The sequence below is a fragment of the Penicillium macrosclerotiorum genome (genome assembly GCF_028827735.1).
Source record: "Penicillium macrosclerotiorum strain IBT 26536 chromosome Unknown utg000003l_segment0_segment0, whole genome shotgun sequence".
Taxonomy (NCBI): domain Eukaryota; kingdom Fungi; phylum Ascomycota; class Eurotiomycetes; order Eurotiales; family Aspergillaceae; genus Penicillium; species Penicillium macrosclerotiorum.
Window position 1 is genome coordinate 3,465,069 of NW_026643083.1, and position 23,811 is coordinate 3,488,879.

Sequence of the window (23,811 nt, forward strand, 5' to 3'; positions counted from 1 at the left end):
GTGACTAGAGACTTTGGGCCGCAATCGCTTCGTCTTCGCATCCTCACCCCCACCTCCTCACGCATAACTGCAGAGCTGCAGAGCTCGGTTAACGGTCTCGTGTTTGCCTGGCTCCAGTGCGAGCTTAAGAAACGTGTCGCTCTTCGACAGAACGTCGGCGACTTACCGCACGTCGAACCTGTGCTCCTTCAGATCCCCCAAACTAGTTTTATGGACAGACCACCCGTCTCTTTCGGATCGAGTCTACCTCGTCAGCGCCACGGAGCCCTTCGTCGTATTTTGGAAACTATGTGCTAAACAACTCCGTCGCCGGGTTGTGTTAAGGACCGACCTGAGAAAAATGGCCCGCGTTGTAAGGAGGACCGCGTCGGCTTGGGCCCGGCGCAACCCTAGCCGGGCCGTTCACCGGCGAACTCGCAAGCACAAGGTGATCATGGAGTCTGTCACGCAAGAGAAGAAAAAACTCCGAAGTGTGGTAGGTTTCGTTTCTGTTCGGGAAACCCTTTGCTTCTGTCGATGATTATAGAGTTTAACAGTATAATAAAAACAGATATGTTTCGAGGCGCAGGCGCCTAGTGGCTATACGTTCATTCCAGCGGGCAACCCACACCTTACCAGTACGTGCAAAGAGCGGTGCCGCAAAGAGGGCAGCCAGGTATATGCAGTTTCCGTAAGACACCCTGGATTATGGGATAAGCTTTCTGTTCTGAACACTGAACCTGTTGGTCAGACAACTCCTCATATGCACATCCATAATCTGTCTCAACATGTCCATCGAATAGGATATCATTTTCCGAGTACAGTCGTCGCAGCGGCTTGCTCGGAATTGGGATTATACCTCACAAGCACTGGGAAAGCAGTGCCTTTCCACACTCTGGGTAGCCTTGAAAACCCCCCACCGGCCGACTCGGAAACATCCCAGATCACGATCAATACAGAAGCAAGAGATGCCATCCGAGATCTCTTTCCTAACATCCCAGATAACGATCTGAACCAGATCATCAAGACTGCTTTTCAAAAGGTAAGTCCATTTGGAATGCTTTGACTTAGAATGTTGGAAAAATCGGAGGTGCCTGATATTTATGGTGCCAGGGTCAACGGAAAGTCGGCACAGCATCTGAACTGCCTTTAGCTCGCCGGGCGCAGCTGGCAGTGGTGGCGCATATCCGCCACATCTACACTGACTATGACCGCCTTCTAAAGCAAACCTCATTCCATGAAGCTAGATCTGCGGTAGAGCAAATTACCCTGTCCAAGGTCATTGCATGGCGTGGGGATGATGAAAATGGCCAGACAGTCCTCGAGGATGTTTTCCGCGAGGTAATTGTCATCTCAGATGATGAAGACAGTGAAACCGAAGAAGAAACAGCAACGGCAGCAGACACCCAAGACCTTAGCGTGGAAATTTTATCCAGCAATGCCCGGACCCATGAAATTCAGACCCAGCCAATCAGTGCAAGCAGAGTGAACCATTCAATTCAGGACTTCTCGCGGGAGCATTCCGAGGAAGCGCCGCCTGGCTTCCGGATCGTGACTAGAGTCCCTGCCCAGAAAGCGATCGACCGTCGAGGTTTTAGCAGATACCAGGCATGGAATCGTGCCCTAAGTCGATATCGTGCAGAGGCGAATGACATACAAAAAGTCCAGGCAAGCGGTGCTCCGGCAGAGAAGCAAAGCCCAAGATATGGTAAACGTTCTGTTGCCACTCACGAGATGTCAGACCCTGTGAGGCACCGAGAATTGCCAGTCCTGTCCCAGGATCCTACTTCCGCAATTGCCTCCAGGCCCGTTTACGTTGATAACCCGGGTCAACGATTGATAGCTGTTCCTGCAACTGATTCATCACCTGGCCAAGGCTATGTGAGTACCCAGGAGAGACAAGCTCCCCTGGACGGCCAGCAAACACTTCCTTTATATAGGTCCAGCGGAAGGCCACTGCCTCTGTCACTAACCATGCAGAATTCCCATGAAACCCGTCCTTTGGACAAAAGCCCTCGTACCATGGGAAACGTTTGCCACCAGTCTACTTCTTGTCCAGACATGTGCGGGAATGCTCGATCTGAGAGGCTTCTCATTCCAACCAACAATAGATCCGATATGCCTGTTTTCGTGAGCAGGCCCAAGGAACTACATCAGAGTAGCGAGAGCCATTTTGGACCTCGAGCCGATCCCCCTGTTCTCCATCACCCCCGTCCGGGAGCCAACCACCATGATCTGGCCTTGCCTTCGATCGAATCCCCCTTTATAACAGAAAAGCGGCGCGCAGAAGGCCGGCTAGAGCATCTAACCAAAAGGATGTCACTCCGTTCCGTAACCCCAGGTCACTCCCAGGTGGAAGCCTCCGGCCAGGGTTATGCAAATGTGCCAAGCAGCCCAGATGATCAGAATTGCAAGAGGAGGCGGTTGGCTTACTACGCCGCTCCTCCGAGTTACTCCCGTCCCGATCATTGGAACACAAGACCCCTTGCAATTCCGACCTCTGAAGGACCGAGAGGAACATATCGGCGTGACGAGCTTATACCGGAATCCCGTTTACAGGACCGGCCTTACCGGCGAGACTATTGTTTACCTCCAGCAGAAGAGTCTGTGACCATAGGATATCAACGACAGAGAAACCCAGCCTCCTTGATGCCTCCCCAGGTCAGCTTAGACCCCAGGCCACCGCTGGATACGACACGTACCGTCGATCCGCATGAACCCGTCTCCATCCATCCCCAACCGGGGCTGCTCTCGGGAGCCGCTGGCCCCGTTGCAGCTAGCGACCGCACGTTCAAACCAGTCCCCAATGCCTCCCACCTGGACACTCGCCCTGTGTACTATGGTGATCGTAGCTCCCACTTGGATCGAATACGGCCAATGCTGGAAGAGACACGTGCCCCTGTTTGGAGATCTAACACTGAGACCGATCGCCCGGTGCTTCATGGAACTTCCGCCAATGGAAAGCTTTACGCCGATGACTTTGTGCGTCACGTCGATGTTCGCGAGGCCCTTCCGGTGGAGTACTTGATACAGCGCCCAAGATATCCACCTCCGCGTGTGGAGGAAAGTCATAGCCAGCCCGCCCGGGCTAGGATCGCTAATCAATATTCTGTTAAGGATTCTCCTTCATCCCAAATATCTTTAGAGCAACAGCATCCGCGAAGTCCCCACCGTGTTCCTGTTTCCCACGGCCAAGTTTCTCATCCACATGAGATTGGGAATCGAGACCTTCCAAATAACCCAAGCGATGCCTCTCGTGAGAGGCGTCCCAACAGCGGGCTCGGCATGATGCGGTAAGCCCTTCTACTTGGAACATCCAGCTTGGCCCCAGAAATTTTACTAAGGATCGTCTTTCTCAAAACTAACTTGTCCCAGACGCACTCATGATCCGCGATCCTTCCAAATGGCCGAGCAGAACCGTCCAGTTTACGTGCAGCAGGTTGAATCGCAACCGCCACCGTATCCCGTCTCGGAGGGAAGGCACTTTGTTATTGTGGATTGACAAACCCAATCTTCACGGTGGCGTTTGAAAATGATCGGTTTTTGACATTGATGCATTTTTGGCCTCGCATTTGTCTATAATCTTGATGATACCCATCTAGCTATTATTAGAGCGTTTACATGTTACGTTGAACATAATTTATGAGATATGATCCTCTCTTCCTTGAACCAGATTCCGATGTAATTTACATCTGGGTCATTTTCAGCGTCCTGGCTCTTCCCCATGGCCACGTAGGCAACGGTAACAACTAAACAGACGCGGGATTCCATGCGACCCCCGGTGTATTTTGGAAGGCTCTAGGAATCCTACTTTTTCTATCTGGTGGAGCGAGCGCAGGGGAGGTAAAAGCTCGCCTTGTGAAGATTTAATCAAGAAATCCAACGGTATATTGCGCTAATTGCAGGGTCTCGGTATTTGGCTACAACCTCCGCCCACGAGCTCGCTCCCAAATGCAGGATCATGCATATCTCTTCAGAGAATATGGCGGTTCAAACCTCCTTGACGGCACCATCAGCCTCGCCGCTATTCACTGTCTTGCCGGTCTTCTTAATCGCGTCGAGGACGGTGTCATATTCCACGGTCGGCTCGGTTTGAACAATCGCCATCTGGGTCTCCAGATTCACGTCATAAGTCTTGACGCCTGTAGGAATCTCATTAGCCTGGTACCAGATGAAAAGGACCCGGGAGTTGACCGGCGCAGCAGCTGTGGTCCACCAGAAATGAGAGGCTCCTACCGTTCAGCCGCTTGAGCACACGCTCCACGGCGCCAGAACAACCGCCGCAGCTCATGGACACGTTGAACTTGTACTCATGATCGGATCCGTTATCAGACATGGTAGGCGAGTGGGAGCAATTTGTAAAGGTTGAGATGTTCAACCGTGAAGGAACAAAAGGGGAGTGGTAGTGGAAGTGGGAGTGGGGTGGGAGTGGAAGTGGACAGGACGACCAAACAGTACGTAACTCAAGTGGGTTTCGGATTGCGCAAGGGAGGGGGGAGAAAACAATAGGGACAGATATAGCTAGGTTTCGTCCTAAACTGCACCTGCTGTTTTCCCTCTTCATTCTGGCTTCCGCTTTTGGAATCTCTTTTCACATTTTCGCTTTTTTTGTAATACGTAGTCTAATATGCCTGGGGGGAAATATTCTATTCTTGTCGCTAGTCGAAGCTCGCTATCCAGGATCCGGAGTATGAGAATGCAGCAGAAAAGCTTGCTGGGCCGAGGGATTTATTTGTTTCTCTTTCCTGTGCGAATTTAAACCGCCTAGCCAATAAATCTCGCGGACACAATCAACCGGCTGAGGCCCTCGTGGATATAGATATCTTCTTAATGACTTAAATCAATGCAGTCGGATTATGCTGATGGTTAACCATGAGGACGCGGTGGAGGAGGCGAGAAAGCTAATCAAGGAAGAGAAGATCGACCTTGTGACATTTGCTCGGCCGTTTATTAATATCCCGGTAGGTGAAGAACTTGTCCAATTTAGACTGTGACTTCATCGCTGACCCGACGTAATTCAGAGTATGATCAGCCGCATCAAGTTCGATATACTTTCGCTTCTAACACCCGGGGTGGTAGTGTCAACTATGGGTCATGCCAACATCCCAACGAAAACTATGATGACTGGCCATCTTCATAAAGCAACAATTGTGTTAAATTTTTGCCTGAAAAATGTCAAACGCCGAAATCCGACTGCCGAGACAGCTTCTTATGTGGAAATGCCCGCCTCATCAACCCTCTCGCGAAATGCGATATACAGGTCCCCACAGCCACCTCTCATTCGCCAAAATTGGCTGCGCTCAAAATTGGTACATAAAGTTTGCAACATGAAGATAAATTGAATCAGCAATAAGTTACTTTTGTAGAGGACTGAAGGTATTATTGTAATGATGTGGCTTGGTTCCTGATTTATCCCAGCTTTACCACAACAGATCAGCGCCAGTCACCACAAAGAGTCGCAATGTTGCTATAGTCATATTGGATATCAGTTTTACCTTCTAGTCTTCTGATTTGACACTTGAAAAATGAAATCATAATGCGCTAATCTACTCGAGATCACTGCTATATAATATCGGCAGAATTATACTGGAGACGCTATACCGTGCGCTAATAAAGCAATGTTGTACATACTGACCGCTACAGATAATAGCATCAAATCATTTAGCGGAGTTTCAATGATCTGGCATGATCGCCAGCTCCGAATCACTTGTTCTGTCTTGCGTACGGGCAAAGGATAAATTCAGGTAATTATTAATTTTGCAAGGTAGTGTCCTTGTTGTTCCATGTTGCCTTCTCTAAACTTTGTGTAGCAATTCTATGATCTCTTTCTGGTCATTATCTTCCAACTCTGAATTCAATTCCGTGTTATTCAACGCTCATCATAGTGGCGTTCTGCATGAGTTATCCGATGAAATCACGTCCACCTTGCCCGTCTCAAGTGACAGTTTCATTATCGTCTTTTAAAAAGTTCTGCACCCAATGGCAATGGTGTTCGACCGCCGTTGTTTTTCGAGTCATTATCCACTCTCCCTGTCTGGAGTAGCAGTCTCACGACCTTCTTGTTACCAATTTCTGCGGCCCGTGATAATGGCATTCAGCCCTCGATGTTCTGCAAATCCATATTCACTTTTCCTGTCTGGGGAAATAGGCTTTTTATTTGATGTGGCCTCTTCGTGTGGCTACGGCAAGTAATCCGCGGCGTTCAATACATCTCTATCTCATTTCAACTCCTTCGGCATTTGACTTTCGGGCTGTACTTTCAATCCCTTGGAGAGCAGCCCATACCAATGCGGAGCTCGTAGGACACGAGTTGACCTGATAGAGGTAAGGATTGAAGATCGAATCAAGAGGTCGGCTGGTTTGAGATGTTGATTTAATATCCTTTTCTCCCAAATACGCCCCGGGGTTGAAAATCCATTCTGTAGGCAGGTGGAGGAGTGACATGGTAAGGTGACTTTGAATTGCCAAGCAAGACCAAGCACATAGAATGCTTGAGACCTATTTCATCACTTCAAGATTTTTCTCAGGGCGTTTTAAAGGAAATTTTCCGTCCTGACAGTGGGAAAGGAAATATCTAGTCAATATATGACCCCCTGTACACTTAATTCCGGGTGCAATAGCCCGCCAGTTCAGCCCGGTTGATAATATATACTGAACGGAGAACAGTTGCTGCCTGAAAGATGGTTCGACTAACTTATCCGTTTGATTATTTAATACGTGCCGCAGATTGTGTACAATATATTCCATAGTGTCTCATTGTGCAATACTACTAAGGTATAATTAAAAAGAATTATAAATATAGTACGCATTTAGAGTATTTCTTCCTAGATATTAATAAATAGTGGGATCCACATGCCAGCTACTCACATGTTCATCTCATAACACCAAAGGACATCAACTAGATCACTGATCGAGATGATCTAAGTGGTAGTGGTATATATAGGTAGGCTTCCAGATCACACCAGTCAGAGTTACTGAGCACCTACTAATTAATCACCAGATAGTCACGTGATGTCAATCATCAGCTCCGTGACACCGAGCCCGGGAAATTTACCTAGTGAGAAAGGCGGCAGCAGCTAAAATAGGAAATCCCGGCAGAGAAAATCTGTTATGTAAGAGGTTCCTATTTAAATCAGAGTCATTTGTGGTGAATATATTTGGTCATCAACTGAAGAGCCCGCCCTATCATTTATTTGTCTGGAACGGGCTGAGCCATTTCTGCCATTGGTCTGCGACGGTCGACTCTCGCACGCCATTTTGGCATTGATTTATTTTTGGTTCTTGGGCGAGATGAGGGAGCAAACGAACGAATATGGTAGAGTCCTATCGAATTCGAGAATGGCAGGAGTTGATGCGGCTTTCCTCTTATTGGTACATGGCTATACATTCGTTAAAATCCCGCGGCCCGCCGCTTCTTCTTGGATTTCACATTCCTCTTGAACTCGCGTGTTCCGAACTGGCCTGGCTCCATCTGTGTCATCGGGGCATCGTCCACCGTCGGTTGACTGCTGGGAAGGAGAGATAATGTGGATGGTTGGTCAGGTTGACTGCCCCAGGTTCGGATGAACGGTGCAACAGGCGTCGGGGGCAGAGAGAACGCTTCCGGACCAATCGGTTTCTGGGGCTTCTTCTGGCGTCGAGGGGTCATGGCTCTTGCTGTACGTTGGGATTCCTCTTCGTCCAGCAGATAGGAGGTCTTCTCCCATTCATAGACAGAAGGGTCGCCACCAAGACTCCAGTGAGACAGTAAGGCGGCTACATTGCGGGGCAAGGTACGAGGCTTTTTTATAGAGGTCAAGGCAGATAAAGCACTAAAAACTGGGGCTGAGGGTGCTCTCGAGCCATCCTTGCCCGGGACCTGAGAGTGTTCATCTTGTGAGGCTTGTAACTGGCTGCTGGATACATGCGAAGACGACAGTAAGTGCAGGCTAGGATGCCGGGATACCGTTGTATCAAGTTTCTCTCCAGGAGGATTCTCGTCGATCAAACCATCTGCGTAGGGTTCCTGGAAATCGTTTTTGGGTATTTGAGAGGTTCGAATCAATTGTGAGAGAAGAAGGTCAAGAGCAATGCCCCGAATGACTCTTTCCTTCATGACGCGGGTTAGTCGGGGTATGTCTTGGGAGATACTGCTAAGCCAGTCCTCAACTAATTGATCGTAGGTTCCCACGAAATCAAAGCCCGAAGCCTGCTTCGACCAAAGAGTAGGGAGACCGTGGAACGTCTTGGAAAACTGTGCCGGCAATATCATATATCGCCATCGTTTGGGGAGCTCAGGGGTTTGAGAAACAATAGTAGAGATTAGGCGTGTTATGTCATGAGCAGTGTCGTCAATGTCCTCGATCATGGGTTGGGTAGGGCTCAGCTCCAGACTGGCAATTTTTTCATCAGCATCATCGGTCCAGGTTGCAGGTTCCCCAAAACGGGACTTACATCGTTTTACTTGTTTGCCAGTCTTCCGAGTCTTCAGCCTGACCCTTTTCAATTTCCGTAATGAGATGGTCGAAAGTAATCTTCAAGCGACTTTTGTCCCCTTGATCAGCCGCAGCATTTATATTTGCCACGGAATGTGCATAGATAGAGGTCCAATTCAATGTCCATTGCAGATCGTCCGCGGGATCTCGGGATCGAGCTTGATGAAGACCAACCCGCTGAGGAACAATGGTTTCATCCCAATCATCCACAACAAAATCCTCATCGTCGGGATCACGGATTCTTCTATGTGCATAATGCCGTTTCTTCAGTCTGAGAACCTGACCATTCTCTGCATGGATGCTTTCATCATCTCGCTTCACGTCTGGGCCTTGGAATAATGATTCATGCACAGCGAGCGATGAATCAATCCAAAAAAGCTTGTAAAGTGACATATCGGGATTATAGAACGTATTTCCTGGGGGTGCAAGAGAGTGTTCTATTTCTCGAAAAATCAGAGTGGAGAAGTGGGTTTGAGAGTCCTTGCCCAAAGCTAAGCTATCGGGTTCAGGCGGCACATGAAGCATAGAGGGATCCGGTAAGGAAATTGGCTGCGAATGATCGACTTCAAGCAGAGGACATGAAAAGACCTGGACAAGCTCGGTAAGCTTGGAATAGACAACTACATTCACCTCTTGGCCATGTCAGCTACTTTCTGATGGAAAAGGATGCTATAACATACGGTCTTTGACCAGCAGACTGCTGACGCGCAACGTTGTGTCTTCTGAGTCCCGAAAATGTCGCCAGGAAAGATTGGAGCGAAGGGGTGGTCTCAGGCCTTGATCATTTTGCGGGGCTACACTGATATCAAACCAAAGAAGTCGATAGTTGGTCAAGATGAAGAAGTGCGATGTGTTTTGAGCGCTTCTTTGAGCATCCAGAATCCACTCTGATTGCTTGCACATACCCAGTTCCACGACGCTTGGCAGAACATCGCCACCTCTAAGCTGATACAGCATGCTGCAGCGACGATCAGAAACGAGGATGGTCGAGAAATCAGCAATCCATTCAATTGAGGCCCATCCATCATGTCGAGCAGATATTGGATCAGATTGATTATATCTCGGTGACAGCGAGCCATTCATTTTACATTCGGCAATCCAGGTAGCTCTCCGTCGGCGATGTCGGCCTGATATCTCCCATATGCTCCAGCAGCCTCTGGTATCAACGATAGCAAACTGTTTTGGATACCAAGGATTAAAAGTGACGTCCGCATGTGGAAATCCACCCGTGCGAGAATTGGGAATTTCAACCACAGGGTTGGCGTCCAGTCGAGAATTTTGGAGGGGTAAAGCCAAAGCTACCATATCATCGTCACCATTATACATCGGCACCGGCTCTCGTAGAATTGTCGGACGGAAGATGATTGTTGACTGTGACAAGCGGGCAGCCATCCAGGTTCCCTTCTCTTCTATCGATTGTGCAAAGCATACCTGGCGGATAGGAGCCCCGCGCTTCGACCACTCAGAAGTTTCAGAGTGACCGATGGAAGGAACGCGCAACGCAGAGATTCCGGTGCTCGTTGCCAGCTCCGCCCCATCATCGACAAGTGTTCGAAAAGATATTTTATTGCCACATTCGCCGGTCACCACGGCAGCAATCGGAATCGGGCTTGGGCGGAGCCTGGTATCGTCATTTCGATTGTCCAGCGCGTATCCCAAGTCAAGTAGAGAGGATACTTGAGGATCATAGAGACTGGCTGTAGTTGTGATAATCTCGGAAAAGCTATCGTCATGAATCGAGGACCAATGCGCAGCTAGATCAGGGTAGGTCTGAGGGATCAGGGTCTTATCTGCGGATTGAATGGTCTTGGTCGTTATTCGTCGTGACGCATGCACAGGCGACTGTATCGCCGTCTTGGTGAATCCAGTATATGCGATCGAAGCAGGCTGGGCAAACGAGCGAGAGAATACCCATTCCTGGAATTCGGGAAGGTAGGTGGCTCTTCCGACGTGCCCATAGTGTAGAGCACTGTCAAGTTGTTCATCCATCGGACCTTGCTTTGCTTCTTGCAATGTGCACAAGGCCCGGCCAGATCATATCGAGGGGTATCCAGCAGAGAGAGCCGTTTCAACGCAACCCCAAAGGTAGATGATTATATTGATCCTTTGGCATGAATGTCATGAAGGTCAAGAAATAGTGCGGGAGGTGCAAGCTGGAAAGTTTTTTGGGACGTTATCGATAAGCATGTCGTTGCGGCGCAACCCCAAACACCTCAACCCCCTCACGCGCGTCGGCTTTCTCTCTCGAATTTTCGACGCCAACCGCCACAACAGCGTACAGCAACCGAGCCTATTGATTCAATCCCGTTTGCGACCATGGCTTCATCATTTGACCCATCCATGTCCACGAGTGGCATGCGCCCTCCTCTCGCATCGGCGGATGCTCCTTCCATGGCCGATTCGCTGCCTAACATCAACTTCGGGTTTGAGGACTTGCGCAATCGCATGGCGCAATTCACTGCTAAGTTTGATGCTTTTATTGAACGAGGTCGCAAGCAAGTTTTAGAAGAGAGAAATCAGTTTCATATCAACCTCGCCGAAAAGCAAGGTATGCCAGCTGTTGACGTTTGCCAGTCTTGAAAGCCAGTCGCTAACCCGAGGCGGCAGAGGATGAGCGCATGCAACAACGAGAAATCGAGATTTTGAACCTGAAACACCAGACTCATGAGCAAACACTACAGAAGGAGGCAGCAGAAGCGGCTGAAATGCACGCCGCCATCTCTTCCATCACTATGGAACGCGACTCGAGACTGGCCAAACGTGATCGTCTTAAGCAACAGATCGCAGAGACCCAGAAGGCCATCAACCAGAAGCTAGAAGCACAGAAATCCCATGCAAAGCATTTGGATGCACAGTCTCGACTCAATTTTCCTGAATTGGAATTCTGGCAGGATTATCTTTGTTTACGGATTGAGGGTGCAGGTCGGGAAGACCGATTGAAATTCGTCTACAGTCATTTATTGGAAAAGGATTGGGAAGCGGAGGCGTGGTTTGAATTGGGAACTGCCAGTCGTGATTATGAGATTTTCCACACACGGCCCAAGGTGGACAAGAATGCCTTGGAGCGTGAGATGGATCTTGTCAATGACGATCGAGACTTTGGAGCCTTTCTCAAACGAATGCGCAAGTTGTTTGTGGAGACAATGAACTGAAGAGATGATCGGTAGGTCATTGTAATGATTTTTGATATGGAACCATGAGTTTAATTGATGCATCGGTGTTCTCGTTTTTATTAAGAACATCAGAGGACGTAAGCCACCACAAGCAGTGGTTCAGGCGCACAAGAGGAGAAACTAGCCCCCAGTAGCCTCACGGTAGAATGCGACACTCCGGTTGGCACCGGCAGTTGCAAATCCCTCTGACCTTCCAGTTTTTGGAAGCCACTTGACGCTCCAGACTGCTTTCTCGGTCTCGGAGTGTGTGGCAACGCACATCTTGGTCTCAATAGACCAGACTTTCACCTTTCCATCAAAAGAGCTAGATTAGGTTAGACTTAGCCATTGCGTACATGGGCAACGAGGGACTCGCCTGCTCAAAAGGTATTCTCCTGTATTGCTCCAGGAAAGAGAAAGGACCCACGCTGCGTGGCCAGACAGATTGGCAATCTGTTCACCCGAGGATGTATCATAGAGCACAATCACTTTAGAGTCTCCTGCCGCAGCCATGATCTTTCCACCCGGAGAAAATGCTACGGTTCGCACAGGTTTCACCAGACCTGTTGGTTATCAATTATAGTCAGAGGGTCTGTTGGACATGCTGATGAGCATTTACGCACCAGATAGAGAGAATGGCATGCGACCTGTTTCGGTGCTGAAGACATAAACAGCACCATTTTCATGGCCACTAGCAATGAGCTGACCGTCTGCAGACTGTGGACGTTAGCTAGCAGCCCTTGGTTCAGAATCAAGAGACCAACCAGATCGATGCAGGTGCCGAAGCTACCCTTGGTCTCATGGTCTCGTATTTGGGCACCACTGTCATTCAGATCCCATGCTTTGACATGTCCATCCTGGGAGACACCGGCCAGATACTGGCCATCTTCAGACAAAGCAATTGCCCATGGATGCACATCTGAGAAGCTAGCTGTTGAGCGTCGGGGATTGTTAGCTACCGACCCCGAACCATTCAATGAATAGCTCATACTTGTTAAAGCATTGTCTGCTGACCAGTAACCATCCTGGCAAGACCACACCTTCACATCTCCTGCAAAACCGGCACTGACAGCGCGTGTGCCTTTGGCATTGGTTACGACATGGTGGCCGCCAAGCGGATGGGCCCCCTCAATCGATTGCACCAAAGGAAAGTCGGTGTCTGCAGTTGAATGGACCTTAATCGATGAATCGCCAGATACAGAGAGGATCTGCTTTTCTGTTACTGCCAGAGAGAATATATCCACGGGGTGCGCTGGCTTTGATTAGCTGCTGTGAAGCTAATGGCAGCACCTTTACTCACCATTATCGGCCGAGCCCCACGCGAGATATTGTCGCGACTACTCCAGTTAGTTCTAGCTTGGGAGTAAGAGAACTCTTGCAAGCGTACCATTCTCAATGGCGTCTCAAGGGTCGGTGACCAAGGTGTTCTGGGATTTAAGCGCCCGCACTGGTTATGACGTTCCGGCGACTCTGGCGAGGCCACGCTCCGCCTTTTTTGCGCCTCAGGCGCCCGACTCGGTGCGGTACAGTACTTAATTGTCATCCACAGACACTCCAGCTTTTTACACTTTACAAATTGATATATTTGATTGAAGAGAATGAAAAAAAATACAATTGAACATGAGTTCGTGATACAGGTCAATAAGACCAAGAAAAGAAATTTCCGCGAATATGCGTTGGTCTCTCTTTTTTTCCCCGTAACCAGACGCCAGATGCCATGCAGCAGATATATCCACAACCCAAATCTTCGAAATAGTACAATACACAATGCCGTTGAGGTCTTCATCGCGCGCGACAGACTTTGACGACGAGGATCCCCGTGAAAAATACATTTTTATGTGGTGTTTGATCGCATCTATGCTGTTTGAACCGACTTCCACGATTGCTTGATTTCTATAAACCATTTGGTCAGCCATCCGGCCACAAAATATTGAGATCACGCGATTAAGAGATTAATATAACCATATATACGCAATGCTTGCTCTGAAGGGAATTGAGACTTCACAACAAACCTTTCACACAATGAGGGCACAAGACATGGGCCCGCTTGACCTGCCCGCAACCGGGACACTTGTTGAGGCTCTGCACATCCTTCAAGGCCTTGCCTGCCATTTGACGATGACGCTTCTTCATGTGCGAGGTCTTCTTCTTCGGAACAGCGCGGAGGACAGACTCCCAGAGATCGGCAAGGAGCGGAGGAACGGTGATGGAGATGGGGAAGGTCAGAGTAGCGGCGGACAGGAAACCGAGAGGCGGGAATTGAGGCAGAGCCCGGCGGAGGGGGAGGGACAATGCCATGACGGAAGATGCGGTTTCAAGTCACCGAAGCCTTGCCGAGAGAACTAGAGGCTGAAACCGAGGATCGTGACGAGTCGACAAGTCGAAGAGTCGGGAAGTCAGAGAATCGAGGATACAAAAGGTCGAGCCTGCCTCGTCAGGCGTTTTGCGCCGGGGAACGACACTAATCCCGATCAGGGATAGCGCACCCCTGAGTTCGATAGGGAAATAACAACGAACTTAAGGGGCTCTCCAACATCTTCACCTGGGGATTAACCTTGACTCGGTCCTTTCTCCTCATCCTCCTCTTGCCGTTACTCCTCCACGATGGCCGCCGCTACCAGCGCTGCTTCGGCTCAGCAGCCCACCGTCTTCCCCCACAGCCATGTCGGTTTCGACAGCATCACCTCCCAGATCGAGCGGAAGCTGTTGAAGCGTGGTTTCCAGTTCAATGTCATGTGTGTCGGTATGTGGCCACCCGATCTTTTCTTGCATTTATAACGGATTGCCTGACTGACTATCTCTTCTCCCTTCGGGCTCGTAGGACAAACTGGCCTGGGCAAATCAACTCTGGTCAACACCATCTTCGCATCCCACCTGATCGACTCCAAGGGTCGTCTTACCCCCAATGAGCCCGTGCGCTCCACCACCGAGATTCAGACTGTTTCGCATAGTATGTGTAGCCATCTACAAGGGGGTATGGAGTATGCAATGGCTGACAGGTCTGACTAGTCATTGAGGAGAACGGCGTGCGTCTCCGTCTGAACATTGTCGATACCCCCGGTTACGGTGACCAGGTCAACAACGACCGCTGGTATGGCAAACTCCATTGCTTTTTCTTTTGCTTCTTCCCTCTCCGGCAAGTGTGGATTTGGCTAACATGGAGAACAGCTGGGACCCCATTGTCAAGTACATCAAAGATCAGCACTCGGCCTATCTCCGGAAAGAACTCACTGCCCAGCGTGAACGTTATATCCAAGATACCCGTATCCACTGCTGCCTGTTCTTCATTCAGCCCTCCGGCCATGCGTAAGTATTTCTCCTTGCCCAAAGTTTGGTGGAGTCGGTATATCACGGCGGATTTGACAAGCTTTCTAACGCCTACCCATTTCGTCTTCCAGGCTCAAGCCCATCGATATTGTTGTTCTGAAGAAGCTCTCCGACGTGGTCAACGTTGTCCCCGTTATTGCCAAGGCCGACTCCCTCACCCTCGAGGAGCGCCAGGCCTTTAAGGAGCGGATCAAGGAGGAGTTCGCTTTCCACAACCTGAAGATGTACCCTTACGACAATGACGAGTTAGATGATGAGGAACGCGCCATCAATGCCCAGATTAAGGTAGGCAAGCCTTAGAATTTCTTTATATCTCACGTTCGGCACTCTGACTTGTGTGCGTACAGGACATTATTCCCTTCTCCGTCGTGGGCAGCGAGAAGACCATTGTCGTCAACGGCAAGCAGGTCCGTGGCCGCCAGAACCGCTGGGGTGTTATCAACGTTGAGGACGAGAACCATTGCGAGTTCGTCTACCTACGCAACTTCCTGACCCGCACTCATCTGCAGGATCTGGTTGAAACCACCAGCCAGATCCACTACGAGACCTTCCGTGCCAAGCAGCTACTTGCTCTGAAGGAGAGCAGCGCTGCTGGCGGCCACTCGAGTGGCAGCCGGCCCATCAGTCCCTCCGCGGATCGGGAGCTCAGCCGCAACTCCCAACGGGCTGCCATGAACGGATACTAATCTTCTTCATGCTCCATCGGTGTTGCGAGTAAATGTAGTTGAAATGGGCGCCTCTTGATGTACGACGGTAGCAACCAGATCCCCACGGGCAAGGCTCTTATTCCCTTCTCCGAAAAATCACTGTCTCTTTCGACGCCAGCAAGCCCTTGCAGATATCCCCTTTCTTTGTTTTTCTTTGCGCCTCCATTTTTTTCTCCCGACATTCTGTATCCTCCTCCCGTCTTTCGAGTGGGCGGGCGTTTCTCTATTTTCTAGGATTTTGTATTGCCTGGGAAAGAGTCTGGCATCCAGCGCTCCCGTCATCTGGTCTTTTCCGTGTACTTAGTTTCCTTAATTATCCCTGATGAGAAACTCTTATTCCTGGAGCCTTTGCCTTGGTATATTCATGTATTTTGAAATCTCATTGTGGTTCCGCAAGATCACTTGCATTGGTTTACTGGTTGCTCTACTGCAGTGATACCTAACTGACGGACCTAATGTGTTAGGCCCTGAGCCGGAAAGACTCAATGGATTTGTGCCATTCCCAAGGGAACCAAAAGACAGATTTCAGCCTAGTGTAGGCAGATTGGACTGTGTGTGAAACGACGGCGGCGAACCCCAGTGATGCAGCTAGGAAGAACTCAGCATGAACTAGATGAGACGATCAACTACGAAAATCCAGGAAACCAAGGAGAACAAAACATCGATGATCTATTGAGGTCGTCTAAACACATATACACGATCATTCCCATAAAATGAAAGAATAAACGCTTCAAAGGATGGCTGCCTAGGGATTTGCAACTGGCCCTGGATGACTTCCTCGCCTGATCGCAGTGATATTCCCGGCCTCTGCTTCTTGCTCGAGGAAATTGGACCATAGCTCGGCTAATGTCTCTTTGCTTGATGTCCCGTTGTCCATAAACTCGGTGGCCAGGTTGGGTGTGCTGGGAGTACGCAGCGGAGTACCGGGTACTCGGAGCTTTCCTGGCATATGCGATGTTCCCGGTCGAGCAAGACCGGCTTGTTCACGTTGTTCTGTGGACGATAGTTAGCAATACAGATGAAAATGTTGGGCAAGGGTGTGGGCTCTCAATACTCACCATCGTTCCAGCCTAGCAAAGCTGCAATCAGTTGAAGAATCTGAAACTTCTTGGGATCTGATCGATCCAGAGCAAGAAAATGTAGCAAATGGTTGGTTACAATATGACTGGAAAGGTAAAAAGACAAATCAAAATCAGCCCATGGTTCTCTCTTAAAATCAAACATCTCACGGGCTATTTGTGAGATCTTACCGGTCCACATTATCCTCTGGCTTGCCCTTTTTAAGAAACCGTAAAGCCTTGGTCAAATGATCATTCAGCGTAACAGCTTCATGCCGCAACTTGCCAATCAGGAGATTCTTCTCCTTGACCTCCTTCTCAAACGGTCGCACCCGGGCCAGCTCCTCTTGTGCGGCGTGAAGACTCTTGTCGGCGTCAGTGGCTTGTTTCTGCGCGTCTCCCACAGACTTTCGAAGCTCCTCTAGCTGGGCATCAGAGCTCTCCACAAGCTCTCGGAGTTCTTGTTTTCGGGCTATTTGGATCTCCTGCAATGCCCTTTGCAGTCCATCAACTGTGGACTGCTGACTGTCACGTTCACTCGTGACCTTTTCGTGGGAGTCACGGAGATTGCTCAGCTGTTCCTCGAGGTCTACAACTTTCTCGCCGAGATTTTCACGAATCGATCGTTCCTCCATGGCAAGTACCTCCCAATTGTGCATCGCCTCCTTGGCTTGTTCAAACTCCGATTGAAGATACGACTCCTGCTCAATTAGCTCATTCTTCTCCTTGAGCCAATTCTGTTGAGATAGGTTAGTCCGATCTCGAAGAGTAGAGATTTCTTGAGACTTCTGCGCCGATTCTTCCGATAGCTCTGCTAGTTCAATCGATTTCAATTCAAGCTGCGACTTCAGGGTTGCATTCTCATCCTCCAATTCTTCGATTTGGGTTCGCGCTTGAGCCAATTCTTCCTGTGGAGGCCGGGTGAGTAGAAGGGTCTGAGCGGATAGAGGACGTCGCGATATACCTCATCTTCTTTGAGTCGCTCTCCCAGTTGGGACTTAATAGCATTGACCCGTTCCATGAGCTTCTGGAATTGTGTTTCTGCATGCTCCTTCTTGGACTCGGCGTCGCCCAGTCTCTGTTGCAACGCCTCCATGTCTGCCCTGTGTTTCGATTGGATTTCCTCCAGGGACTTGCGCATGTCGGTCACCTCGGCGCGGAGGGAGTCTCGATCTCGCACCAGAGCATCAAAGCGGTCTCTAGGCTCGGAGTTGGTTGGGGTCGGGTCCTCAGATTCTTGTGTCTCATCTTGATGAGTGGCATTGCCATCTTTGGCCAGTGATTTGGGAACAATGTCGTCAGCCATATCGGGTGAAAGACCGTCGGTGTTCGGGTTGGCTATGGAATCGGAGGGCTGCTCGACAGCGTCGTCGTCATGCTAGAATCCTCAGTAAGGGTTGCAATGGCAGGAAGCAGGGGAGGGGGAGCAGTGGGAGCCACCACTCACGTTGTCGGTCTTATCTTGATTCGCTGGAGGATCTGATTGCAGATTGTCGGTCGACGGAGGGTTCTCTTTGGCTTTCCCAGCCTTCTTCTTGTTCTTCTTCGATTTCACGCCTAGAGCGGGGTGAGTGTGCTGCGACTCAGGAACGAGGGAGAGGGCAATAGTCAATACTGCGCACCTTGAACAGCCGATGAGGGATTATCTCCAGGCATGCTGGTGGGTGAAGGGTTGCGGGGAGAGAAAATGGGGAATGCGCAAGAATCCAGGTCCAGGGAAGCTGTCAACACTCCACTAGCGCGGCTGGAAAGGCGGCCGTTGGTCTTTCCGCCCCGATGATTAATCTATGCGATACCGCGACCATGCGAAAGGTCCAACGCCTTTTACCCCCGAGATGAGATTCGAGGCTTTGAGCTTGGACTCCGGTACGGCTCTGTGGGCTTTCTCGCCTGCATGATTCGCGTCATCCTTCTTACGTGGTCCCGGGGCCGTCTTTACACCAGCCATGGCGCCACTTTGAAATTGCGTTTGTGTTCTACAACCATCATATAATATAGATCATGGGTAGTTTGGTGATCGGGAATTTATTTCTCTTAATTCTCTCGAATGTATTGGTCTCACAGTGGGTATTTATTATTTCCAAATCGGCTCCTCAAGACACCTCCCACCCCTAGGACCAGTCCCGAGGGAGCTGGGGGTGTTCCTCGCTAGATCACAAAGTTCATATCTTCATGTACTGCATGTGTATATATCGTTCGGCAGACAGAGGTTGTCATCACATAAAGTCATCGAGGAAGTCGGGATCTCTGTCTTGGTTGCTACTTGCCTCCATATTCTCTACAGTGAACATGTCGTCGTAGGCATGGTCCTTCTGCCACTTCAGCTGCTCGCGATCCCGCTTCTCCTGTTTGTCCTTTTCCTTCTGCTGGTCTCGAAGCTTGCGCTCGGCGTGTCGCTTCTTCTTGGAGAATTCTTCTTTCTCTGCGCGGAGGTCGGGGAACTTCTCGACCCGGGTCTTGTTGAGTCGATTGACAATCGGGTTCTCTCGCTCCCGAACCAAGATCTTGCGCACCAGCTTGGGATTGTGGAAGGAGACTTGGCCCGTGGCCATGGAGCCATCCTTTTTGAGGTTCGACCAAGGGGTGTAGATGATAGTGATGTTTTCTTTCTTATTTCCTGCAAAGCTGAATCAATCTTGGTGCATTGGCGGATTGGACAGGGGTAATTAGCGAACCTTCAATGGAATTCGCTTTGGTCAGCTGTGCGCAGTCTTCCAAAAGGTCTTGGGGGATTTGATCCCAAATTTCTCCGTCGCGCATGCGCAAATAGACGTGGGCACTCGATAGGTTATCAACGTGAAACTGGATAAACAGGCATTAGAGCGACTTTTTGGACGGGACGGGCAGCCGTAGGAGCTGCGAAAAGACCAACCCTGGTGTAGAACACGGTCAGTTGCTTCAATCAATCGGAAAGTCTGAAGGTAATAGGTTTCCAACACCTACCAGACATCATGGTCCAAGCCAAACTTGATCAGATCCTCGTCTAGCTAAAGTGTTAGGGGGTATTCGACGGTGTCTGTCGGGGACCAGAAATTTGTCGCATACTCTCGAATTTGTCTTTGCCGACGTAGATGAAGGCTGAGGGGTTCACCACATTGGATGTGAAGTAGTAGACCATGATGACTGGTCCCGTAGAGTTTATCAGGTAGAATTCGACGAGGAAGAGAATCTTTCAGGTTCTCCGGTGGGGGAGCTTCAGAACGTGAAGATGAAGATTTATGGCTTAGTCATCAGTATAGGTCCGTCGTGATGCCGGAGCCCAGAATCGATTGCCAGTCAATATTGAGAGAACCAACGCCCTTAAATCACTATATACGAGTAGAGAATTGCTTAATATAGCTATGGGGAGCATTTTTCATTAAAATCATCTGGGCCCCCTAGGTAATATGCTCAGTCACTCCTCTCAGAAGCTCAGATTGCTGCCATACTGGTATATCCCCAAGTAAATCAGAGCTTCTATACATGCTGCCCCACTCTTCTATCTCAAAGGGGAACGACAAGCATTAACATTTTGGGAACGGAGGGGGAAACAAGGCAGGAATTTTTGGATACTTGAATATTCGATGAAAAAAGAACAACGGCCCCTAACCAAAAAGTGCGATCTGTACTCCCGACCAGGAGAATAGTGATTGCTGCAGTATCACACATGGTTGAATAGCAAGAAGCTGCTGACCAGGCTATTATATCCCATCGATTATCTTCCTCCTAGATCTCGTCAACTTCAATTCCCAACAGAAGGAGGCAAAAATAGGGCCATATTGAGTAAAATCCATTTCGACAGCCATCAGCCGGGTGATCTACAGCAGTCATGACTTAGAACATTCGTGATCCATTCCACCCGTTTCCCGTCTGGTTCGAGCAGAAATGAAGAGGCAGTCTCATCGTAGATGTCCAAAATCCATGGCGAACCGAAGCGGCGGAGACGGCCATGTCCTGAAGCATCAGGAGCAGTTCTTCATCATGTACAGAATACAAAGTACTCTGTACACTCCGTACTCCGGGAACAAGTGGCAGGAGCATTTCGCATCAGACTTCGTGGATTGAAGGAGAAGCTTCGGGGCAACGACCCGGTCCGCGCAGCCACGCGATTTAAAGTTGCATGTGGAGCATCCAGGCACACACGTGGGAACGACCTTGTTTCTGTTCTTGTTTTGTCTCAGCCTCTTCTCCTCCTGAGGGCCATTTGAATTCTGCAATAGACACCTGCGACCCGCCAGACTTGTCTCGTGTGCTCAAGATGGAACGTGGAGAAAGCAATGGACTTTCATTCCGGCGCATTACCCTCTCTGGGGGTTAGCTTGCGTCAGTGCGAACCTTCTCGAGCAGCTCCTCCTCCCCCTTTTCTGTCTTAGCCTTCAAGGTTGATCTTGGTTGTGTTCATTATTTGCCCCATAACGAGCCAGTCAAAACCACAACTGCCGATCTGCCGATCGAAGAGGGTTTCAATGCCGCGAGGCCATACGAAGTTCGCAGGCTGCCCTAAGGATCCAAGGCCTCTAAGAGTGTGCTCTCGAGATATTCAGATATTCTGAAATGGACCACGATGCACGAGATCATTTCCCTAACCCTGACCCGGACATCAGGGAATTGTTCTTCAGGGAGTGGAGTGTCCTCGGAGAGCAGGCAAGAGGACCCGAGAGATTGCGTCCCATTTTACCGGTTGGTCTCCCAAATGTTGCTCTAGGGCAACGATGGAGCTCGCGGTGCGCGGCCCAGCATTCCTCTCTGCGCCGAACAGGTTCTCTTTGACCCGCCCGGCCTCCGGACAGGAGATAGAGCCAAGAAAGAAGAAGGGGGAGAAACATCAGCACTGATTCAGCATGGCCTCCTGAATTGCCGAGCAGCCCTAGGCGAAGCTTCTCTGCCTGACTCAGGCTGGATCCGAGGGGATCAACGGCCAATTCTCGGTCGGAGATCAGCACTGGATCCGAAACAAACCAGAAACGAACCACCTCCCTGAATTGGGTAAGGGGAAAATGGAAGCTGCCGACGCGATGAGGAGCACAGTGGGCCAGGCTCCCGGAGAGTCAAGGAAGCTCGAGGGAGCCCTAGCACATTCCTCCTCCCCCAAGGAGCCTCACCATGGCCTGGCGGGCCTAGGCGATGCTCCACACGACTGATGCACCGGACTTGCTACTGACTAGCCTCCGAAGGGACATGGGCCATGCCCGTTCACGAGCCGGATTGGCCGCGTCTCCAATTAATGGGCTTAAGCGACATGTCCGACCCTTGAACCCTATAACTCCATGGCGAATGAGCTCCCAGCATACGTGGTCTCGTCTCGATCCTCCCCGGCTAGCTCGATCCTAGGCCGGAGCATGTCATTTTGCGTCCGAAAAAGCCGTTACGCCAAGGGTGCAAAGTAAGTCGACCGACGCTTCCCACCGCGGGCGAGCCCGTTGGCAAACCATGGCCCCCTCCCCACCCACCAACTCTGGTCTTGTTATTCTTATTCAAAGTCCAATATTGGATTCCAATGTGCCTGTTGACATCTCTTCCGGCCTAGCATTCGAACGTCCGTCGGTGGTCTTCAATCAGCATTGCATACGGTCATCTTTGATTCTCGTGGTTTTCTGATTCTCCCGCCGGGATGAAGCCCGGCCTGTGCCTGATCTGGTCCAACAGGAATCCTTGAAATTGAATTAATTCAACCTCCTGCTGGTCTCTTGTATTTATTTAATTTTTTTTCGGGTGTCACTCTGAGGATCTCGGATTGCTCAGGCTGGGTCCCTCGTCATTCCCCCCCCTTTCCACCCCTGCTCCACTTCGGTTCCATTCTATGATTGAAAAGACTCGGGATTTCCGTCTGGTCGCATGCAGAATTCGACCCAATTTTTGTCTACGTTATTTGTCCCCAATCCCATCGGCCCCTCGGGCGCATTTCTCTTCTCCCGCCGTCCGCGGCCGCGCCCTCTTCACGGCTTCGGAGGACCGAGCTACCCTCTCCTCCTTGTTAGCCTCTCTTATCTGCGCCCTCTCCACTCGCCATGTCGAAGGATCAGGCCGGTATTCGACAGGCCTTGGAACGCGCCCGGAATTGCGAGGACGGCACGGTGGACCCGCAAACAACGGCCATTCTCGAAGCCGCCATTACCGAACTATGGAATCGCATCCAGGCCGAACCGGACAGCTATGTACTCAGTCGGGATGAGTTTGCGCTCTTCAACTATTTCCTCGAGCGCTATCGTGGCTCGCCTGTCGCCCAGCGCGCCGTCGCGCGATTTTGGAATAACTATCACGGCTCTGCCAATGCCGATATGGGGGGCAAATAGTCCAGGCCACGATTAGATTGGCTTCAAATATGCAGACGGTTGAAACGGGTGTTTTTGATTCTATTTTTTTTACTCTCTTCTCCCTTCCACTCTCTCTTTCTTTTCTTTCTTTCTCTCCATCTTGCTTTGGGAGGTACCGGACAAATTCAACCACGTACAAGTCCTGGAAACAGTCCAAAGAACCGGTCTGCGCCTGCAAGCCTTGTCGCAGTTTGTTGTGTATGCGCACCACGCAACGAACAGCAACTAACGGGTTCGCGACATGCTGGAATCCACATGTGACCTCACCGACACTTGCCTGGGTGGGAGTGAACCCCTCGATTCGACTGGGCGCCACAAGAAGCGGGGAGAGAATACGGAGAAGCTCTAAGGCCGGGGACCCGAAATTCTCGGTCCTGGTTGGATCGTTCTCCCCTTGGCCCAGATCAAGGACTCGGAGAGGGGGGGAGGCGGGATTCGAAGAGGTGGGGGGGGGGAGGATAATGCAGGATGTTGCGCTTCCTGCGGAAATGCATATTGTGCGGTCAGGAAAATGCCTGAATCCCTGCCTCAGTCGGGACCGCATGCATTGGGCAAGGCATCTCCGCATTGCCACCCGAAAGACTCTGATTGCAGAGAACCAAAGTGCGAGATTGGAAATGGAGGGGGCAAATCCATGCCATTTGCCGGGTGCATCGTCATCCTCATCTATATAACTCTACATATAGATGGATGTATTGGAAATCATAACGTTACAGGGCTCGGGAGCTCCCGATCTGCCCGTCCAACCGGACCACTCTTTTTTTTAAATAGAGAACTATTTACCTAACCGGAGAGCCGCCAGGTGACACACAGCTGCATGG

The 23,811-nt window shown here is 50.3% G+C and overlaps 10 protein-coding genes across 10 annotated transcripts; 4 read left to right on the forward strand and 6 right to left on the reverse strand.

Moving 5' to 3' along the window:
• Nucleotides 1–340: 340 nt before the first annotated feature.
• Nucleotides 341–3,481, forward strand: N7462_004151 (DUF2293 domain-containing protein; the record flags this gene model as incomplete). Its single annotated transcript, XM_057075877.1, has 5 exons — nucleotides 341–475; nucleotides 551–1,021; nucleotides 1,093–1,860; nucleotides 1,960–3,272; nucleotides 3,355–3,481. The coding sequence occupies 5 exons, from the start codon at nucleotides 341–343 to the stop codon at nucleotides 3,479–3,481; spliced, it is 2,814 nt and encodes a 937-aa protein (XP_056935382.1).
• Nucleotides 3,482–3,969: 488 nt separating this feature from the next.
• N7462_004152 (copper metallochaperone ATX1) lies at nucleotides 3,970–4,315 on the reverse strand (the record flags this gene model as incomplete). The annotated part of the gene is made up of 2 exons (XM_057075878.1): nucleotides 3,970–4,121; nucleotides 4,216–4,315. 2 exons carry the CDS (start codon nucleotides 4,313–4,315, stop codon nucleotides 3,970–3,972), a joined length of 252 nt encoding a protein of 83 aa, XP_056935383.1.
• Nucleotides 4,316–7,369: 3,054 nt separating this feature from the next.
• On the reverse strand, nucleotides 7,370–10,442 carry N7462_004153 (uncharacterized protein; the record flags this gene model as incomplete). The annotated part of the gene is made up of 3 exons (XM_057075879.1): nucleotides 7,370–8,351; nucleotides 8,413–9,085; nucleotides 9,134–10,442. The coding sequence occupies 3 exons, from the start codon at nucleotides 10,440–10,442 to the stop codon at nucleotides 7,370–7,372; spliced, it is 2,964 nt and encodes a 987-aa protein (XP_056935384.1).
• Nucleotides 10,443–10,769: 327 nt separating this feature from the next.
• N7462_004154 (kinetochore Spc25 family protein) lies at nucleotides 10,770–11,605 on the forward strand (the record flags this gene model as incomplete). Its single annotated transcript, XM_057075880.1, has 2 exons — nucleotides 10,770–11,001; nucleotides 11,061–11,605. 2 exons carry the CDS (start codon nucleotides 10,770–10,772, stop codon nucleotides 11,603–11,605), a joined length of 777 nt encoding a protein of 258 aa, XP_056935385.1.
• A 141-nt stretch (nucleotides 11,606–11,746) lies between these two features.
• Nucleotides 11,747–12,995, reverse strand: N7462_004155 (SKI complex subunit WD repeat protein SKI8; the record flags this gene model as incomplete). Its single annotated transcript, XM_057075881.1, has 7 exons — nucleotides 11,747–11,930; nucleotides 12,033–12,168; nucleotides 12,229–12,322; nucleotides 12,370–12,536; nucleotides 12,597–12,857; nucleotides 12,906–12,942; nucleotides 12,993–12,995. The coding sequence occupies 7 exons, from the start codon at nucleotides 12,993–12,995 to the stop codon at nucleotides 11,747–11,749; spliced, it is 882 nt and encodes a 293-aa protein (XP_056935386.1).
• Nucleotides 12,996–13,460: 465 nt separating this feature from the next.
• N7462_004156 (mitochondrial 54S ribosomal protein bL32m) lies at nucleotides 13,461–13,903 on the reverse strand (the record flags this gene model as incomplete). The annotated part of the gene is made up of 2 exons (XM_057075882.1): nucleotides 13,461–13,498; nucleotides 13,618–13,903. 2 exons carry the CDS (start codon nucleotides 13,901–13,903, stop codon nucleotides 13,461–13,463), a joined length of 324 nt encoding a protein of 107 aa, XP_056935387.1.
• Nucleotides 13,904–14,209: 306 nt separating this feature from the next.
• On the forward strand, nucleotides 14,210–15,618 carry aspD (septin aspD; the record flags this gene model as incomplete). The annotated part of the gene is made up of 6 exons (XM_057075883.1): nucleotides 14,210–14,348; nucleotides 14,427–14,555; nucleotides 14,615–14,696; nucleotides 14,774–14,911; nucleotides 15,004–15,217; nucleotides 15,280–15,618. 6 exons carry the CDS (start codon nucleotides 14,210–14,212, stop codon nucleotides 15,616–15,618), a joined length of 1,041 nt encoding a protein of 346 aa, XP_056935388.1.
• Nucleotides 15,619–16,384: 766 nt separating this feature from the next.
• N7462_004158 (putative Golgi matrix protein) lies at nucleotides 16,385–18,353 on the reverse strand (the record flags this gene model as incomplete). The annotated part of the gene is made up of 6 exons (XM_057075884.1): nucleotides 16,385–16,632; nucleotides 16,698–16,804; nucleotides 16,890–17,605; nucleotides 17,662–18,075; nucleotides 18,145–18,254; nucleotides 18,320–18,353. 6 exons carry the CDS (start codon nucleotides 18,351–18,353, stop codon nucleotides 16,385–16,387), a joined length of 1,629 nt encoding a protein of 542 aa, XP_056935389.1.
• Nucleotides 18,354–18,913: 560 nt separating this feature from the next.
• On the reverse strand, nucleotides 18,914–19,815 carry N7462_004159 (uncharacterized protein; the record flags this gene model as incomplete). The annotated part of the gene is made up of 4 exons (XM_057075885.1): nucleotides 18,914–19,314; nucleotides 19,373–19,476; nucleotides 19,641–19,680; nucleotides 19,743–19,815. 4 exons carry the CDS (start codon nucleotides 19,813–19,815, stop codon nucleotides 18,914–18,916), a joined length of 618 nt encoding a protein of 205 aa, XP_056935390.1.
• A 2,869-nt stretch (nucleotides 19,816–22,684) lies between these two features.
• N7462_004160 (uncharacterized protein) lies at nucleotides 22,685–22,969 on the forward strand (the record flags this gene model as incomplete). Its single annotated transcript, XM_057075886.1, has 1 exon — nucleotides 22,685–22,969. The coding sequence occupies one exon, from the start codon at nucleotides 22,685–22,687 to the stop codon at nucleotides 22,967–22,969; it is 285 nt and encodes a 94-aa protein (XP_056935391.1).
• Nucleotides 22,970–23,811: the final 842 nt, after the last annotated feature.